Here is a 21,306-nt window from a genome sequence, read left to right as displayed (position 1 = left end):
CTCTGATCCCCATTACTACTTCTCCAGCGTCATTTTTCACCAGTCCAATGTCCACTCTTGCCTTTCTCCTACCCTTTATGTATCTTAAAAAAAAAGCTCTTGCAATCTTCTTATCTTCTTTTATATTATTGGCTAGTTTACCCCCATATTTCATCTTCTCCTCCCTTATAGCTTTTTTAGTTGTTCTCTGTTGAAGCCTCATCTAACCTACTTATTGAGTGTACAAAACTTCATGAAGCTATTCCTAAAATGTAAGCCTGAAATGGAACTGAAATAGAAACAACTGCTCAACTAGCATTCTAGATGCATCAAAATTCACCTGCATATTTGCTTAATATTGTCAACCTTATCTTCCATATGATCAAAATAATATTTTGTTCCTGAAAGTGATTAAATAGATCAGAAAGCAACACCTCCAGTCAAATAAGATTGATACCTTTTGTAAGGAAAGAATAATCAAAACTGAGAATTACTCTGAGATTCAATTATTCTTAATTCATGGATTTATTGATTTCTTGTATAATTGCTCCAAGATGTGCCATCAAATGTAGTGATTTGCACTTATCTGATCAGGGATGGTTCCTCATGCAGATGTAAAGATTATCACAGCATGAAACTTTTAGGCTCACAATTCAAGACACCTAGGGGGGCACCAACCATATTAGGAAGCCTGCAATACACACGAGGGATATGACACCTGCTTAGTTTTCAAGCAGCAACATCTCATCGCTATTTTCTGCAGTGTTTTCAACAGGTGCTGAACTCTTTTGATTTTGAAGAGGCATTGTACCCTTGAGGTCTTTAGAATTGTCCACATTAATCTTATGGCCTTCAGGATGACAAAGGATGTGCATTCAATTAATCTTCTGTTATTATATGTGCAGCTGTATCACTATTCAGGAAGTAACCACAATGTCTTAAATGCATTGCATTATTCAAAGAAGCAGGATGGAAGTTGTTTAAGAGAGGATGACAATCCTGCTGCTGCTGCTAACCTTAGCTAGAGTGATTTGATATCAATTTTTCATTCTAGAAGGTGAAAATGACAGGGAAAGAAGTAACACACAGCAGCTTGAGAACAAAAGGTGTGTGCAAAAGGAAATAATTGATCAAGTAATTTGAAACTAGATCTAGATGGAATGGGAGCATATACACATTCATAACTTAGGTCAGATTGATGAACAATAGCACCACAAGAGCAAAGATGCAAAACTGAAGAACAAACTAAATTCTACTCCTGACAAAAGTTCTCCCTTGTTTGTAACTAAATTTATATGAATGGCCATATGTTTCCCTCCATCTTGCTGGTGTGTGTTTTCACAGGAGCCTCATCTTCAGCCCCAATCAGTTCTTCCCTCTTTTGGTGCATCATCAGCAGGGGGATAACAAACTCCCTACATCAAAGGGAGCAGAGCCACCTACAGACATTGCTGTGTCACAGTAAAAGTTCAGTTCACATTTGCTGGCACAACTTTCTTGGACTTTATCACCTTAGCCAACAAAATGTGCATGGGCCAAGTTTCCTGCATAATATTTCCCTTTGTTTGTAGTCTATTAAGAATAGGGGATGGGAATAATATTGAAAGATTGGGCTCCACTCAGTTCCTGAACAAAGGATATATGCACTGTTCTGATACTGCAACTATAGCAATGCCATGTACATGATCAGTAATATTTTTGTTTTAGCCGTGGATGGCAAATAGATTAATATTGCATACGGGAGACTGGATAGTGATAGTGGGATAAAGGTTAAGGGCAATATTGACTATAACTACTCTTGGCAGCAAAGCGCAGATGAGGAAGTCTGTTGTGACACATAACCTCCTCTAGCACTGTTTGACTATTGTACCAAGATAACTGACATTGACAGTAAACCCACTGGAATCCAAATAGCTTATCTTCAATCACTTCTAATTTCAAAAACCCGAAACCACTCCTATGAATGTCCTTCCGCTTCAATTTCCATTTGTGAATAAGTGCTATTTCTATTAAGCAAGTACTCTTCCTTTATACAAAATGCAAAAATACATCTAAAAACATGATCAGAGGCCGGCATCTCTTGCTCAAGTTATTTAGCCAGCTATGGAAACCATATACTTTCACACATTATTTATTAATTACAGGTTGTGTGTTCAGCAGGGCAGTAGTTTCTATAAAGATCATTAGCAAACAACTGGCAATTTCAACTGTTTTACTCAGTTGATCAGTGTAACTATCACAGCCAGAAATTCCCTTTAAAGCAGGAATTCATAACCAATGACCAAAACGGAAAACCAGCTAATCATGAACAGCAGGAATTTAATTAGGTTTAACAGCAGTGGGATTAAAAGAGTATCCTCCAAAAGACACATCCGAAAGATACTAAACAGTGCACTGTGTCACCTAGACTGGACAAAGGAGCATAGAACCATTAAAAATTTATGACACAGGAGACGGCTCTTCTGCATATCGTGTCTAGACTAACCACATTTTCCAGCCCATTGCCCTGCAGATCATGGCTCTTTAAGTAACACCCCAATACTTCTTAAATGCGATATGAGATTTTGCCGCTGCTACCCTATCAAGCAGTGGGCTCCAGACCTTTATCACCCTTCATGGATATCAGTAAGGCCTTTAATAAAGTCCCAAAAGGGAGACTGGTCTAAAAGATTAGAGTCCATGAGGTGCAACGCAAGTTAGCAAATTGGATGCAAAAATGGCTTGGTAGTAGGAAACAGAGGCTGATGGTGAAGGGTTATTTTAGTGCCTGGAACTCTAACTAGTGGTGAACTACTGGGACCCCTTACTGTGTATTATATTCATTAACTATTTGGATATGAAGGTAGGAGGTACTAGAAGTAAGTTTGCAAATGACACAAAAACCAGTGGTGTTGTTGATTGTGAGGAGAACAATCATAGGCCACAAGATTATACTGATTAGTTGGTAAGGTAGTAGAGCAATGGCAGACAGAATGTAATCCTGATAAGTGTGAGGTGATCACTTTAAAGGGATTAATAAGGGTCAGACATAGACAATGAATGATAGGGCCCTAGGGAGCATTGAGGAACACAGGGACTTCAGTGTATAAAGATCCCTGAAGGTGACAGCACAGGTAGATAAGGTGGTGGTGAAAAAGGCAAATGGGATAATTGCCTTCATTTGCCAAGGCATAGAATAGAAGAACAGTGAGGTTATGCTATAAATTTATCAGTTAGGCCACAGCTGTGTCCAGTCCTGGAATTTAATCCAGTTATGATTATACTGGAGATTGATTGTTGGGAGATGGTCCAAATTGCAAGATGAGAAGATTCCTATTGTGGGAGGGAAGAGCAGTTGGTCGCTGGGGCTCCAAAGGCTATCGGGATGGGGAGGCAATTGGAAACTGAGGGCGATCTTGAGTGTGGAGAAGCGGTGGGAGTGATTCAGATGGCCACGGGGTCTGGGCTGAATCACAAAGAGATCCACTGGGCAGTTTGTTGGGCATAGGAGGTATTCTAACTCCTCCTCACAACATTTTCAGTTTTTAGAAATGCAAGTAGGATACAGCACAATGATTGTTAGATTCTGAAATATATTATTTAGCAGCAATTAAATTGTCCATAATCATCCAAATTTGAACAGAGCCTTCAATCCTCTGCTAACCAAATTGGACATATTTTAAAATTAAATATTAATTTTTATATTATTTTTATGACATTTCATTGGTGTTTGGCTATTATTGGCAAAATAATGCACACATCTATCTGGGATTAGGTGAAGACCAAATATTTTTTTTTTTACGAACTATCAAACTGAAAAGCAGTTTTACATATATTCAAACTGCTGTCTTAACACAGTGTGATAAGAAATGTATTCTTCCATGGACTACCCCTTCAATATTCATGTAATGTTGAGTTTAACCACCAACTAAAACAATAAAATTTGAGTTTTTGAGTGACTCTGATGCACTGTCTGGATGTCAAAATTGTACAACAATTCTAGAGTCTATATGAATAGTTATGGAAATCCAGAATTTGCTGTTAGTAATACCTGCTCATATGTAGATGCAGTTACAGCTTGGACATACTTCTGAAATTAATGAACTTGAGGATTTCAACTTCTTATACATTGTTCTTGCTGTAAGAAACTTTTGAATGAAATGTAACTGAATACTCAATAGCAGACTAAGTAATAAGTCCTGCCTGTCTGGTCCTGAAAAACTGGCTTTAGGTGTGGGGTCTACATCCCTCAATATTCATTTCAAAACATGCAACTATATTGTACGTGATGCAGCCAAGGAGAAACTTCTGCCTCATCATGCTGGTCCTTAAACATAATTTAAATTAGTTTGAATTTTAAAACTCTATGCTATTTTATTCTTGACAATATGTCCAAAAGCTTAGCAAAAACAAACAGAACTTTTTGACTCATTGTCTGTTATGTGGGAATTTTTCATTACAATTGGTTACTCAGCCTGCACGCTGTTAATGCGCAGGGAACGGCAGGTGGAGGGGCAAGCAAAGAGAGAGAAGAATGATAGAGGAGGCAGAAGTGATAGAGGGTAACAGAGCTGGTGTGGAGATATGGGGTGGAGAGGTCAGAGGACTGGGGGTTGGAGAGATCAGTGGAGAGAAGGGGACTTGCAGCAAATGCCTGACCATTCTAGGGCACAGACTTTACAAACTGCACGGTTTGTTTTATCAGATGCTCTTTTATCACTGGCTGCATGGGATTGGTGGATACTCCACTCCATGTCTCAGCTCCTCCCTGAGTCAATCCAGTGATGACTCACATGTTCTGCTTCACCTCACTCTGATTTGGTCACCAACACTGACAGTCTGTCAAACTTGGAACCATCTAATCGATCTCCCCAGGAAGCTAATCCTCGTTCCTTACAGTAACTCACTCTCACTGTGTTAGGTTGTAAATGTTGCCAAGCTCTTTGATAATAGACCACATTAGCGCCAGTGATGGGAAAAGGAAATTAAAGATAAGCAAGAGGCTAGAATTGGAGAAAAACTAAAAGATTGCGGAATTGTAAGAGGTTACAGAGAGAAGGACAGACAAACTGAGTGATTTGCTTGTGATGAGAATGTTTTATGACATTATTAGAGATTATAAAGAGAAAATATTTTCAACTGGACCACTTAGAACTTGGTTATTCAATTATGGTTTAAAATAGATTGATTAAAGCCATCATTAATTCATGAGTAACATCTTAATTACACAATTAATACTTTTAGGATTTTTTAAAAATCACTCAACACTGCTAAAAATTGTACAAATACATTTAAATAGAAACATGAACTCTGACCCAGCTAAGTAAATTCACAAGTCAAGACATTGGTTCAATCAAGAGTTTCAACAGCTGAAACAATTTTGGGTCAGGCTTAAATAGACCTAATGAAGCAACAATATTTCTCAATTGAGTTTTCAAGCACTGTGAATGACTGTATCATTTATTTACATTACATTTTTTCAAACAAGTTCCTGTTTTGGTTGGGTAGGAAAATAAGTTTCAAAAGAAAAAATATTGCTTACAATTGTAGGATGAGGAGAACATTGAAAATGCTACTCAGGTACTTGTTCAGGAAAAGGACCCCCAGGATGTGCAGGTTTGGCATGTGTTCCTTCTCAGAAGGATCAAGTCCATTAGTCTGGTGCAATAAAACATGATCTGCAAATAAAAAGTTATAATGTTAAACTAAAAATTAGATCAGCAATAATTTGGAAGTATATTCCTATTGATTTTATTTTAAATCTAAGAAATAATAATGGAAACAGTAATAATGTTACAAGCAACAGGAACAAAGTTTTTTTTAAAAGACCAAAATAATAAAATCATTAATCATTTCTATTTTTGACAATTATTTTCTTTTAAACCAAACTTCTAAGTGATTATTGAAATTGCAATACAACCCTCAGAATATTCACAGAATAATTCCCTCACAATAAATGGTCTGCCCATGAATGTTGTTTGAACAGCACTAATTTAGAGCTGCACTATCTCCTTAAATGAAGGAGAACACCTCCTCACCAAAAGCAACAGCCAAGCTTACAAAGGGAGTGAGCATTTTCATAGCAATGATACTCCACTGTGTAGTGTAAGGTCATAATTATGCTAAATGGGATAGACTTGGAACAGATCTGGCAATTCAAAACTGGGCATCCATGTAGACCATCAGGGGGAGAAAAAGTGTATACTTCCACAACTTATAATTACATGTTCTGGTATTTCTTGTGCTCTATTATTACCATATGACAGGCAAACAACCCTGCTTCAATGAGTGCAGCACAGTATGCCAGGAGCAGCACTGGGCATTCCTAAAAATGAGGTGTCAGCCTCGTGAAGCTACAACACAGGACTACATGCAATAGCAAAAACATCATACAACAGAGTTAGGCAATTTTAGAATCAGTAAATCAGATCGAAGAGCTGCAGTCCCAAATCTAGTCATGAATGATGATGGACAATTAAATGGACAATTGACATGAGAAGGAGACTCCAAGAGTATTCCCATCCTTAATAATGGCAGGGACCATCACGAATGCAAAAGACAAGGCTGAAGCACTCACAACCACATTCAGCCAGAAGTGCTAAGTGTGATGATCTATCTCTATTTGCTTCCAAGATCTCTACCATCACAGAAGATAGTCTCCATCCAAGTTAATTCAATGCACAAGATATCAAGAAACTGCTGAGGAGATGGAATGCAACCAACGCCAGGGGACCAGACAACAATTAACATTCACACCACAAAGGTGTGAAGCATGACCATTTCCAACCATATGCCTTTGATATTCAATGGCATTACCACTGCTGACAAAGTTAAATCCAGAACAAAGCAGCCTATCCACCTCCATACACATTCATTCCCTTCACCACCAGTGCACAGTGACTGTCATGTTTACCATCTACATGAGTAAGTACCTCACTTATTTGCCCAGGCTACTCCACCAGCATCTCCAAACTTCTGATCTTTACCACCAAGAAAAACAAGAACAGCAGGTGCATGAGAACACCACCACCTGCAGGTTCCCCTCCAAGTCACACAATATCCTGTCTTGGACTTGCATTTCTGGTCCTTCATTACTGCTGAGTCTGAATCCTGGAGCTCTCTACCTGACAGCACCAGAAGGACGGCAGCAGCATAAGGCTGCAGCTCACCACCAGCTTCTTAAGGGCAATTAGGGATGGACAGTAAATGTTGGCTTTTAACTTTGGTTAAGTCTTGATTTTCCTTCCACAGATGCTGCCTGAATTGGAGTATTTCCAGTATTTTATCTTTACTTCATATTTACAGCAAATGCCTTATTTTGATTTTACTTTTGACAAAATAGAGAGAGATCTTTATTTTTATTATTCAAACTAACTGACCAGGCACAAACTGCATGGCAAGAAAATACATGCACTGAGACTAAATACAGAGTGAAGCATATGTTGCAGTATTAATGATGCAAATAATAAATTATTTCAAACAGTACATGATTAAAATCATAAATTTGCTATATTTTTTTAATATAACATTAAATTTAGTTATAACCAGAAGTGACATTAGAAAGTTGTCTTAGTTATAATCCCCTGACAACCATATGCAGAGAATAACCAGCAAACAATGACTGAAACATTTGGGAGATGAAGACAATCTACAAATATACAAAATTTGAAATCTCTCCATAAAATGGTAACATAGATGACAATTAAAAAAGGGGAAGAGACTTAGAATCAAGGTACAAATATAGCATTGATCTTTAATAATTAGACCAAATGCTTTTGTTACTCAAGTTACTGCAAAATTTTGTATACTTTACTATTTTTTGGATTGTAAACACTGGCGGCAATATTGTGCACCCTGTCCGTACATGCTTCATCTATAGTGTGAACATGTCCTTAAACATGCTTTCCACATATATCTCAGAATCATGGATCCCGTACTATGAATCCATCCATAGCTCTAGCTGGGTAACATGGTGAACCAGTAGCTGCAGCTGCATCCACTTCATGCACAAATGGTCACCAGGGACAGTGAAAGTGTCCAATTTCCCACAGAGCATGCCACAGGTCCAAGCTCTCCTGCCATAACTTGAATCAATTTAAACATCCATAACTTTAATTACTTTAAATGAAATTAAAGCCTACGAATTACATGAGAACCTCATTTTACTCTTATCACTCCCCCACACAATCAAAGTACCTTTTAAACTCACTGAGCCTCTGTTCCCACTACTTTTAAAGTCATTAATAGCCTAACAAGTCCCAGCCTAAAGAAGCCACAAGGTGTTCACAGCTAATAAACTGCCCTGAAATCCAGCTATAATTGGTTCCCGTGAGAAGACTGTTCTCCAACACAAACCACACGACTGGCTGAATGAGAGTGTTGAGGAGATGATGAATGAGCTAACTAAGCACAAATTCCTCAGATGGAAATTCTACCTTTTCTCTAAGGAAAAGAAGCAACTCTATAGCCACTTGAAGGCAAAGGTCCAGCAAAAAAACAGGATCTAGATTACAGATGATGGATTGAGGGAGCACAGGAGGCTCAGCAATTTGCTACAGCCATGCTATGTGCAGTAAGCTGTTGGAGCTGCAGGAAGGTAAATGCTACCTGCAGCTCCAACACCCAAGGACCACATCACTCAGAGTCAAGAAGAGGGTTAACTCGTCAGAGACAGAGGGGCAAGGTCTGTTGGTAGGAACACTTCAAAGACCTCCTCAACCCAATTCTGTCCTCAACATGAGCAGTCTTGATTCCATCCCACAAAGGATGTTCTGAGTCAGCCTTGCCATCATTCCTCACCACCTTGATGAGAGGGCATACCCCAACTCAAAAATAATAAGTCTCAGGAGCAGATGGTATTCCCACTGAAATCGTAAAACTTAGCAGCTCCAATTACAAATCTACACCCTCATCACCCACATCAGAGAAAAGGAAGATATTCCAGCAAACCTTCTGGGAGACCACGATTGTGACCATCATCTAAAAAGCAGGCAAATCTGATTATGGTAACTACATACCATATATAGAACATTACCAGAGTCTATTGTCTGCCTCATTCAAATTCCATCCATTCAGCTGCAAAGTGGACTTGATCTCTACCACACAATAACTCCAAAAAAAAAGCACTGATCACTATACATGGGCTTTCTCAACCTCAACAAAATCTTGGCTTTCATCAAAGAAGGGCTGTGGAACACCCTCTTCGAATTCAGCTGGCTACATAAAGACATTGCCATCTTACAGTCGTTCAATGATGACATACAAGTCATGAGGTAAATTCAATGGGTGCACAACAGAACCATTCTCAGTGAAGATTAGTCCAAAAAAGAAAACCCCAACATATTTTGCATTTTTTCTTGAGCAAAGCTTGCATTATCATCTCCAATAAATGCAGGAATGGAGCAAATCTTCTGAACTAAAGGAAACTTTTCAAGCTACAGTGACTATACCTTAGAACCAAGATCAACTGAACCTCAGTGGCCAAGCTATAGTATGCAGACAATGCTTGCATATGTACAGCTCAGAGGCTGAGCTACAAGACGTCATCAACGCTTTCACATATGAGAGAATGAGCCTTGCACTCAATATTTGGAGGACAAAAGTTGCCAACCTACCTGCTTCTGCTGCATCACACCACCCTTAAACAATAAAGGTTCACACTTGGACCCTTCCCTTATCGTGGGACACATGAGGCAAAGGCAGATTTCAATGATGAGATTTGTTACAGCTTTCAATGAACCAGAACACCTTTTCATCAATTGACGAAAAGGATGTTTGAAGATCAAGACTCAGACCTGCCACAAAACTCATGATCTACCAAATAGATTTGTGTTTTATAGCTAACACAAGGAATAGTTCCTTTGATGATCTGTCACAAAAACCTCAAAGTAAGATTTGTCTACTCAAATTCAACAGCACATTGCATACTTAAAGTATATTCTTTCCAAATCCACAACATGCTGCCAGTCAAATTAATAAGAAAGCTTCTCATATGTCAGAAGTTGCAGAGTTTCTGTGACATAAATGTACCACTGCATGCAGGCTTGACCACTGCACAGGCTTACACATCTACTTTAAATTTCAAAAGATATTTATGATTAATATTCCAAACATCACCATTTAACCAAACTGCAAATTAAAAATGAAATAGGATTAATAGGCCAATAAATTGTTTTCATACATTACAATGACTGATCAAAATAATAATCCCAGCTATATTTTAATTTAAAGGAGACTTAAGATCTACTACTGCTGAACTAAATATAAAATGGGTTGCAGTGGGGAGGAGTAAATACACTCATTGGTCATCGTTCTCTGTCTTTCATTCACTGGAACCAGCTACAGGGAGAATGGGGTAAAACTGAGACCAAAGGTTGCTTTGTTGCTTTTCTCGTTAAGTGTTTATGTCCCAAAGAAGACACCAACAGTTTACATCCACCTTGACTAGAAAGGTTGTCCACACTGAAACAGAGGCTATTAAAAAAACAATTGAAAGTTCTCTCTGAAAACATCAAACAACTCAGAAACTAACTGCAAAAATGATGTTAATCAGCTATAAAGCAAATTGGCCTTGGATTGAACACCAGAGAGCAACTTGTTAAAATTGCAGCACAATGGGACAGTTAGTAGAGCTGCTTCCTCACAACTTCAGCAACCCAGGCTCATTCCTGACCTCAGTACTGACTGTGTGAAGTTTGCACATTCTCCATGTAACCACATGGGCTTCCCCCAGTGCTCCAATTTCCTCCCACAAGCCAAAGACAATGGGGGTTGGTAAGTTAATTGGCCATTGTAAATTGATTTATTATGATGATGTGTGTTAGAATCTCTGGGGAGTTGATCAGATTGTGGGAAGAAAACAAAAATAGGATTAGTGTAGGAATAATGTAAATGGATGCTTGCTGGTCAGCGCAGACTCCTTGCAGGGGCTTTTTTCTGTGCTGTATGATTCCATGACTATGAAAATCATTCACTCGAGCTGTCTCATAACAATAGATGGCCAAAATAACAAAATGAAACAGAATAACTGCAAAAATAATCATTTTACATTTGTTGGTAATCTCAATTTCAACTAGCTGTAGGAATTTGACAGGATCTAATCATTCACCATTTTACATCTTGGCCTATTGAACTTTCCAATGAAATATACCCCAGGGAATATGTGCAACCACAGTCATCATCAATAGCTTCTACATTTATACTTCAATGCAAGTTTAATGTGGGAAATGCTGGCAATTGCAATGATGAGTGCTTGGGGAAATTCAGGTGTTTAGGAATCATCGAGCTTTTTGATATTGCGATCCGGAAGGGTGGCATTGTTTTATCAAACAATGAGTTCTAATGATATAAAGTTATTACCTTAACTATTTTTGAAGTAAGTTGGACTTTTTATAAATTTATATTTGGAGCAGCAAAATGAGATATATCAATTGAACTTTGATTGCAGTTGTTAAATAATTTGTTGGGCTTACTTGATGTTAAAACAAAAAAAGCAGGATTGGTGGTCAATATTAGTGCCCAAGAACTTCTAATCAGAGGTTTAGAATGAGCAGCGAAGATAACCATAAAAACAGTTGGGATCATAACATGTTCAGAGTATGGTGGGGGGGGGGGGGGGGGGGAAGAGAGGAAGGAGAGAGAAACAACTGTCAGAGTTTATCCCCTTTGTGGTAAAGAAAATGCAGAAGTAAAATATTATTTAAATAACAGCATCTGTTTTTCAAATTGAGATTAAATTAGGTGATGCCAAGGGCCACAACACAAGCATTTAACATGATGAGCCTGTCATTTACAAAGTGTCATTTACAAAGTGGGAAGAAAACATTGACAGTTTTTCCTTTCAGTACAGCACTCTCGGATACATCCTTCTCTGCGCTGGATTTGCAATCACTGCCAGTTAGCAATTTAAATAGCAGTAATCCAGGAACACTGGTGCATTCACTGCCAATTAAGTTACTGACAAATCAAGACACCAAATCTTTCCAAACAAGAGGCCAGATCAAAAGCTATTGCAGAAAATAAAAGCTCATGGTGTAGGAAGTAACACAATAGCATGGGTAGAAGATTGGCTGGTTAATGGGAAACAGACAGTGGAAATAAATAGGTAATTAAACAGAAAATGCATTTTTCAGTTTTATTTCAGATTTCTAGCAGCTGCAGTTTTTCTGATTTTTCAGGCATAAATGGGTCTTTCTCTGGTTGGCAACATGTATTCTGTGGTGTGGCACAGGAAAATCAGTGCTGTGGCCTCAACTTTTCATAAGTTGTATGTGACTTGGACGAAAGTACCAAAAGTATGTTTGTTAAATCTGCTAATGACCCAAAGATGGGTAGGAATTAGTTGTGAAGAGGATATAGGAAGCAATAAACTGACAGGTCGGATAAGTGAGTGGACAAAGATCTTACATAGAGTCTAGAGAAACAAAGGACTGCAGATGCTGAAATCTAGATGAAAAACACAATGATGCTGGAAGAACTCTCAGCAAGCTTGGCAGCATCTGTGGAGAAAAGCAGGCAGTTAATGCTTCAGGTCAGGACCCTTCTTCAGGGCTGAAGATAGTAAAAGGGGAAGCCCAATATATAGGAGAGAAAAGCAGAGCAGTGAAACGTGGAGTCTAATGTGGGAAAATTTGAAATTATCCAATTTTGCAGAAAAAAAATAGAAAAAACATTTTATTTAAATAATGAGAGATTGCAAAGCTCTGACATGCAGAGGGACCTGGATATCCGAGTGCATAATCCACAACAAACTAGAATGTGGGTGATAGCAAGTCATTTGGAAAGCTGTAGAATGTTGTTGGTTGCATCTTTATGCCAGCAGGCCAGATTTGAGGAATTGAGTACAAAAGCAGGGAAATTATGCTCCAGTTATGGGACATTGGTGAGACCAGATCTGAATTACTCTATACAGTATTGGTCTCCCTATTAATGGAAGGATGCAAATACAGGGTCTTCAACCTGAAATATTAACTCTGTTTCTCTTTTCACAGATGCTGAGTGATGAGCTTCTACAGAACTGCTGAGTGATGAGCTTCTACAGAACTGCTGAGCGATGAGCTTCTACAGAACTGCTGAGTGTTTCCAGCATTTTCAGATTTATACCATTTGCAGTTTTTAGATTGTCATTTATGTAAATACATTGGAAGCAATTCAACTGGACTGATATCCTCCAGTGGACTGTCTATACCTCTCACTCCTTGGTGAAGCAGCCAGCATAATCAAAGACCTTATCCACCGGGTCATTCTCTCTTCTCCCAACAGGCAGAAGATACAGGAGCCTGAGGGCACATACCACCAGGCTCAAGGACAGTTTCTATCCCACGGTAACAAGACGATTGAACAGTTCCTTTATATGAGATGGACTCTTGACCATCTACCTTGCACCTTATTGCCTACCTGCAAAGCACTTCCCTGTAGCTGTGACACTTTACTCTGTATTGTTTTTACCCTGTACTACCTCAATGCACTCTGTACTGCCTCAGTGCACCGTGTAATGAATTGATCTGTATGAACAGTATGCAAGACAAGTTTTTCACTGTACCTCGGTACAAGTGACAATAATAAACCAATACCAATATCAGGAATGAGAGAATGAATCTGATGAAGGAGGCCTAAACTGGCTAGGCTTGTATCCAACTTTAGTTATGGGGAGAGATTTGGTGTGTTTTCCATGGACTGAAGGATGCAGAGAAGTGATCTGATAGATGTATATAAAATTATGAAAGACATAGATGGGGTAGGTAGTTAATATCTTTTTCCGAAGGCAGTAGGGATATTAAAAACAAGAGGGCATTGGCTGAAGGTGAGAGGAAGGAGGTTTTGAAATGCATTTGAGGGAAAAGTTTTTTTTTCATACACAGAGAGTGATTGATGTCTGGAACTTGCTGCCGGAGGTGGTGGTGAAACCAGATACAATCATTACGTTAGAGAGACATTTTGACAGGCACTTGAATATGCAAGGTGTAGAAGGACATTGACCAAATGTGGGCAAATGGGATGAGAGTAGATGTGCAAAAAGGTCAGCATGGACGCAGTGGGCCAAAGGGTCCTTTTCAGTGCTACATAACTCCATGACTCAACACTACCAGTGGCTCTGCCAATGGGGTCCTGGGTACTTCAGCCAGCTCATCTGGACCACTGCAGGGGGACTGTGTGAATGTGTATAGGTTGAGGGAATGGGCCAGCAAAATCTGGCCTGCTGGCATAAAGGTGCAACTTAGAAATTCTGACACAAGTACAAGCCACGTAGACAACAAAATATGTAATAAACTATTGAAAAATATATGAAAGCATAGATTTCCAAAGTCTTTCAATTTAAAAAAAAGCTACACGACTGAATACTAACCCCCAACTATGCAGTCATCCATTCACTCAGTTCACTAAACTTTACATTTAACAATAACCAGAGGAAAAAAAGTGCATATGTGTCCTTAATGAAACCTCAGTGCTGATATAAATGTTGGGGAATATGAACAAGAATTAAACTTATGACTGAAGCAATCACACATGCAATTGAATGCAAATGAAACATTTCTTCATTTTGGCAGCATAAAGATATTGCTAAATGCTGAGACATTAAAAGGACTTGCAGATTGCAGATCCATTACTCCATTTCCTAGAGCTGACATGTCTTACCCAAGAATAATATACTCAGGTTATAAAATGTTCAACTCAAAGATATGGGGACAGATGGTACCCACCTCTGGCCAGGTTTCTCAAGGAGAGGCGCTAACTATGTTCACCTCATGGGTCAGCTCATCTCTGAATTCAGCACCTGCGCATCAAAGCATGGAAATCAGAGAGGAGCTGGACATCAGATGTTGGCACATGTGATCCTTGCTTCAGCACTGGACTCACCAACAAGTTGAACATCAGACATGCTGATTTGAGGGACCTTTGCCTCAGCTTTACAGAATCACATAGGATATATCGATCAGATACAGGTTATTTGGCCCATCCAGTCCACACCAGCATTTATGCTTCACTTGAACTCTTCACGTTTCATCTCCCAAAATCTATCAGTGTAAGCATCTGTTTCCTTCTCCAGTCTCTCCTTAAGTGCACCTGAACAACTGCCCACGGTAAGCAAGTTCCATGTCTTACCACTCTGGATAGAGCACCTTCTTCCGAATTCCCTGTGGGATTTTTTGGCTATTTTATAAATGATGACTTTTAGTTATGCTTTTCCCAACAAGTGGAATCATTCTCTCTATATTCACTCTCTCAAAGTGCTTCATAGTTTTAAGCCCCTTTATTAGGTCACCCCTCTACTCTTGAAAGGCAGCGGAGAGACTCAGCCTTTTCATCTGGGGTAACAGCTGTTGTGATGGTGCAGATCTGAGCTATATAATCCACTGAATCTATTTTGCTATCTAAACTTCAAAAACAAAACTCATCTAAAATTTTTACCTATGTATGTAAACATACGTATAATGCCAGTCTTGGGGAAGTCTACAAATCATCCTAATTATAATAAATACCTCTTATCAACACAGTTAATAATACTTCAAAGGCCTTTGACAACAACAAGGCCATTGGGGAGGGAACCAACAAAGGCACTGCTCATGGCTTGCACTGTTTCACTGGAGCTCAGACATGGAGGACAGGTTCAGTCAGCAACACCCACAACACCAACACCCCTCCGCACCCATCCCTACCTCTCACACACACACAAGCTTTCTAGCTTTTTCTTTTTTAATCAGATTTCCAGCAGCTGCTGTGTTCTGCATCTCACAGTCCCAGAATTTATTCATCTCCCTCTATTAACACTTCTCCAGGCAGCTCAGCTATAAGCAACAATGATTCAACACCTTCTTAGATGGGACCAAACACATTCTGTCACCTGGACAATCTTAGTCTTGAGCCTGCCTTTCTTCTCTCTGCATCTTAAACAATGTTGTTTATTCATTCTTTTCCAGTTCAAGGTCATCAAACTGAAACATGACCTCAGTTTCTCTCTCCACAAGTGCTGTATAACCAATTGTCCAGCACTTTGCTTTTATTTTACTATTCTGAGCATTTAACTTCACATATGCATTATTGAATTTATATTAATTTATATTTATATACTTTTGGAAACATTGTTAACAGTATCAAATTAATAATTCATGTCAAACATTTAAGCTATATTCCTGCTGGTATCAGAATTTTTTGACTAAACTTAAGTACAATATTTATGTCTCAAATTAATTTATGAACATTTTTACTTTGCAGTTTTCTGCCTGTTATTATCTGACTGACCAACTTAAGTTTCACGTAAGCCAGGTAATGGTCTAGCAATCAATATTCACTTATCTAACAGAAATCCATTAAAGCAATCATGTCCATAAAACTATTTCGTTTTACTTCATGTAAAACTTCTTAACACTATGATTTATTATCTTCACATACATTTCCCTCAACTAAAATCCAATAATTTCTAGTAATGCACAGTTTAAGATATTACAGATCTGAATATATTCTTACCATCTATACACGAATATTGATAGATGATAAATTAACAAAAGGAATGATCGTCTCTGCATTTCCACTGATTTGTGAGAAACATTGCCATGTAAAAGTGGGTAACAATCCAAACTATATTAAGCAAGCACAGTACATCTAACATATTTCTCAGGCCATTTCAATTATTGATGGTGAGTCACAGTATGAGCGGATGCTTGATCACGCTGGGTCTAGTGGGGAGTGGTGTTTGGATGGCTGGCCTTCTGGGGAAATGGAGATCATAGCCCCCATCTGGCAGTTGGGTGGTGGGGGGTTCTGTGTGGAATAATGATTGGGAAGTTTGGAACCATATACAGGGGCTTGGGAGGCAAGACTGGCAAGTGGAAGGGAAGTGCTGCAGACCTGAATCTAAGTAATGCGACTTACATCAATGGTGCTGCAGTGCATTGGTGTATGTTCCAGTTGATGATCACTCCTCCAAACAATGTGGTCTGATCTAACGCTGCAATGCCCAAAATGAACATTGCATGGAAAATGTCATCGACTTGACAGGCACCTGACATGGCATGAGCACAATTCATGCTGAGAAATGTCTGGGTGAGTTTCAGGAACAAAAACTAAGCATATGTATTATCACGCCTTGCTTTTGTGCTCTACATTGTTTGTAATTCCATATAAAACCCAGATAATGGTTAAGAATTTGGCTAAAGAACAAGAAGTGACAGATTTTCATTAGACTTCATTGATGCAGGAGAAAAAAACGTTTCTTTCTGTTTCAACAAATTATCAAAATAAATTAATCACCATTAAAAAGTTTGGAGGCACTACAGTTAAAAAATAAACTTAATTAAAACATCTGTCAAAACACTTGCCCAGATATTCAGAGTTATGTGACTGCAGATGAACAAGTTCCTGAATGAAACATGGTAACAATCAATCGCAGATCATTTTTTTGTCAGAAGACAGTAGCATGGGCATGGAAACCAGAAGTATGAAAAGCTGGCAGACTGAGTTGTCAATTTTCACAATGTTGATTTGATACCGGTGCTGCCATATATAATGTGTAAGGAGAACCTAAACTTTAACAGCCGGAAGAACTCCCTCATGTGTTATTTATAGGGCTAATCAGTTACTTAGTTTCTTGGCAATTGATGAGAAAAAGCTTTAATTGTGGAGACTTGCTGGTGCTTTTATTTGAGCAACGTTCCAATTTGTGAGGAACTGAAGGAATGCTGTTGCTGCCAGACACTTAGGGTTTAGTGATGGATCCTTTGTATGCATTTAGTGATTGGGAGGAGGATAGAGGGCCACAGAGCAGATACTACCTGTCAAAAGTAAGAGAATAATATAATGGAAAATAACTCTCAGCAGCAGATGTCCACACAAGGGGTCTTGAGGTAACAGATCTGTAAACAGTCAAATTTGCATCAGTTCAAGGTTTTCCCTCGTTGTAATCGAGTCTGAAAACAAAATGTATCTGCAGAAATCCTGAAGATATTTTCAGTTTCAAGGGCCAGTAACAGTAAGCACTGATAGATTTTTCTTCATCACTGAAGCTTGAATCCATGTTCCAAGCTACTATTTTCACTTAGCATTCAGTGGAAAAGACATGACAGTTCCATATAGAAACAATAATTTCACTAAGCGACAAATGTTTGCCCTGTGAGATTGAAGTGTGAAGAGCTGCCTTTTAGAAAAAAAGTTAGCTTTTATGTACTTTTTCTAAATGGCCTGGAATGTTGTTTTTTGGGTTTACTGACCAGATTTCAGGTATAGTAACTGGCAGATTATGTACTACTTATTTCCTGTCTCTTTTACTCATGTATTATCATTTCATACCATCACCGCGGTTATACCTTTGGCTCAGTTAGCCTGCATTACTTCGAGTGCTCTCTTACAGAGTGGGCTTGTAGTGGCTCTGCCCACATCCTGTTCCTTATTCTTGTGATTCAACATTGACAACTCCATGTGACAGTCTCAATAGGTGTCCATTTATTGTCAATGGCCCTTGAAACACCTTCAGCATTTCTGCAGGTATTTTTTGTTTTCAGTCTTCATTACAACCAAGGGAAAAGATTTGAACCGATGTGAATTTAACTATTTACAGACAAGTCCCACTGTAAAATAAAAATTAAAAATCAATAAAATTGCAGAAGCTGGAAATCTGAACTAAAAAATATACAATGCTAGAAATGTTCGGCAGGTCAGCCAGCATCTGTGGTGGGGGGGGGGGGGGGGGTGAAGAGGAGAGAGAGAGCGCGAGAAAAACAGTTAATATTTCAGGTTCAAACTCGGGAAAGAGATTTTAAAAAAAGTAATTAAGTTGCAGAGGTGGCAGCAAGAGGAATGGCTAGGACAAAAGGAATATCTGTGATGGAGTGAGACTAGGTTAAATCAGTTAATGGAGTAGTTGGAAGCTGGTTATGGTTCTTTACCTGCTTTGTGTGTTGCTGACACTATGGATGTGGAACATGCCCAGCAGTTTACACTCTAATAATGAAGAAAGAAAAACCAAGACAAAAACCACAGATAAATGGTAATTGGTTTATTATTGTTACATGTACCGAGATGCAGTAGAAAAACTTTGTTTTGCATTCCACCCATACAGATCATTTCAAAACAAGCACATCAAGGTAGTACAAATGGAAAAGCAATAAGAGAATGCAGCATATAGTGTTACAGTTACAGAGAAAAAGCAGTGCAGGTTGACAATAAGGTGCAAGACCACAACAAAGTAGATAGTGAGATCAAGAGTTCATCTTTATTGTACAAGAGATCCATTCGTGAGTCTGATAACAGCAGAATAGAGGCTGTCTTAAGACTCTTGAATGGACCTCTTGACTGGCAGAAATGGTCATTCGATACAATAAGAAAAAGCAAGTTACCTAAAGTTAGTGAATTCAGCATAGAAGCTGAAAGGCTACAATGTGTTCAAATAAAAGAGGAGGTGCTGTTTCTCGAACTTGCATTGGCATTGTTGAAACACTACAGAAGGCTACAGATTGATAGGTCAAACTGGGAATGTAATAGAGAATAAAAGCAGCATTTTGCATCCAGCATCTGCAATTTGCTCAGCAGAAAACATATGAACAACATATCGCACTGAAGTTCCCTGTGAAAACAATTTCGCCAAGTGACAAATGTTCTCCCTCTGAGATTTAAGTGTGAAGAGCTAGCTTTTTGAAAAATAGTTTTTTTTGTATACTTTCATCTTAGTGGCTTGGAATGTTGCTTTTTGAGTTTGCTGATCAGAGTTTAGGTATGGTAGCAGGAAGATCATGTATTTCTCATTTTCTGTACCTATTACTCGTGTGTTTCATTTCATACCAACACCATGGTTACACTTCGGCTCAGTTAGCCTGTATTACTATGAGTGCTCTCTTATAGAGCAGGTGTGTTGTGGCTCCACCCACATCCTGCTGCTTACAATTATGATTCAACATTGACAACCCCATGTAATGGTATCAAGGCAATTGATGTCTAGGTAAGGATTTCTTGGGAAGACTGTGAAACATGGGACTCCCAGTGCTAACTTTATCGGCTGCTCTCCACCCAAATAGGAAATAAATTCAGTTCTTCTTGAGAACAGAGTCACACCTCTCTTAGCATTGTAGCAATGTGTTGCAAACTGAGAGGTGCTATTGATATCCACATTACTATCCTGGAAAGTAAAGAGGAATGGAAAGGACCATTACCATATCATTAGTAAGGTATCTCAGCCCTGTTCCACAGTACAGGTGTGTGCAACACAACAGATCCTGCTGCTGAGAGCTGTTTTCCAGTATATCATTCTCTTGCTTTTGACAGGTAGTCCTTCTCTGTGGCCTATTTATTCTCCTCCCAAACATTATAAACATCCAATGGAACTGCCACTAAACCCTACAAGTCTGGCAGCGGCAGCAACAGCATTCTCTCAGTTTCTCTCAAATTGCAACATTACTAAAATAAAAGCATCAGTAAGTCTCCACATTAAAGCTCTTCCTAATCAATTGCCAGCAAACCAAGTAACTAATGATCCTTTTAAATAGTACATTGGGGAGTTCTTGCTGCTGTTATACTTCAAACTCTTCATGCTTAACATATGGCAGGGCTGGTGTGTGAAAGTTGACAACACAATCTACCAACTTTGCATACTTCTGGTTTATGTGAGGTGTCCATGATACCACCCACTGAATAGGGCAGTCAGCATCAATATGCTTCATCACATATGTAATTTAGACCAAACTGTCACTTGCAGCACCAAAATAATGCTGTAGAACACAATTTCATTGGCAGTGTTTCTACAAGTTAGGAAGAGCTAGAGAGAGCAGAACTAGAGGCCATCAGTATAAATTAGTCAAGAAATTCAACTGGGAGATCAGAATTAATAACACCCATGGAACGCTGGGAACATGAAACTCCTTACCAAGGGAGAATTCTTCATAATTCCACATAAAATTTAGGAGTAAGAAATGACTAATATTCATTAGGTTTTGTTGATACAGGAGAAAAAAAAAGTTTCTTTTCATTTTAACAAATCATAAATTAGGCACCATAAAAAAAAAATCAGGTTTTGAGAGCACTGCTAGTTTTTTAAAAAAACTTGAATTACAATCTCTCTCAAAACACTTCACCAGAAATTTCACACTATTAAATGACTAAAGATGGACATTTCTTGAAGAAACATGGTCACAAACACTTCTGAATCATTTTGTTTTATTCTTGAAATTCACCCGGGCAATTCCCAGCATGAATTGTGCGCATGCCATATCAGATACACGTCAAGTGACATCATTTTCCATGCAGTATTCCTTTTGGGTATTGCAGAGCTAGATCAAACCACATTGTTTGGAGGGGTGATCATCTCTGGTCAATCCAGAGCAAGCAGCAATGGACTGCAATTCCACTGAAGTAAGTGGCATTACT

The 21,306-nt window shown here is 38.7% G+C and overlaps 1 protein-coding gene across 1 annotated transcript in view; it reads right to left on the bottom strand.

Moving 5' to 3' along the window:
* Positions 1-21,306, bottom strand: part of si:ch211-51h4.2 (uncharacterized) — a 230,317-nt gene that overhangs the window by 165,990 nt on the left and 43,021 nt on the right. The window contains exon 6 of the mRNA XM_052018620.1: positions 5,501-5,636. Within this exon, the coding sequence (XP_051874580.1) occupies positions 5,501-5,636 (136 nt within the window). The remainder of the gene's footprint in view (positions 1-5,500; positions 5,637-21,306) is intronic.

The sequence above is a fragment of the Pristis pectinata genome, chromosome 6, assembly GCF_009764475.1.
Source record: "Pristis pectinata isolate sPriPec2 chromosome 6, sPriPec2.1.pri, whole genome shotgun sequence".
Classification (NCBI taxonomy): Eukaryota; Metazoa; Chordata; class Chondrichthyes; order Rhinopristiformes; family Pristidae; genus Pristis; species Pristis pectinata.
Note: the sequence above shows the minus strand (reverse complement) of the source record. Positions and strands in the feature narration are given on the sequence as shown.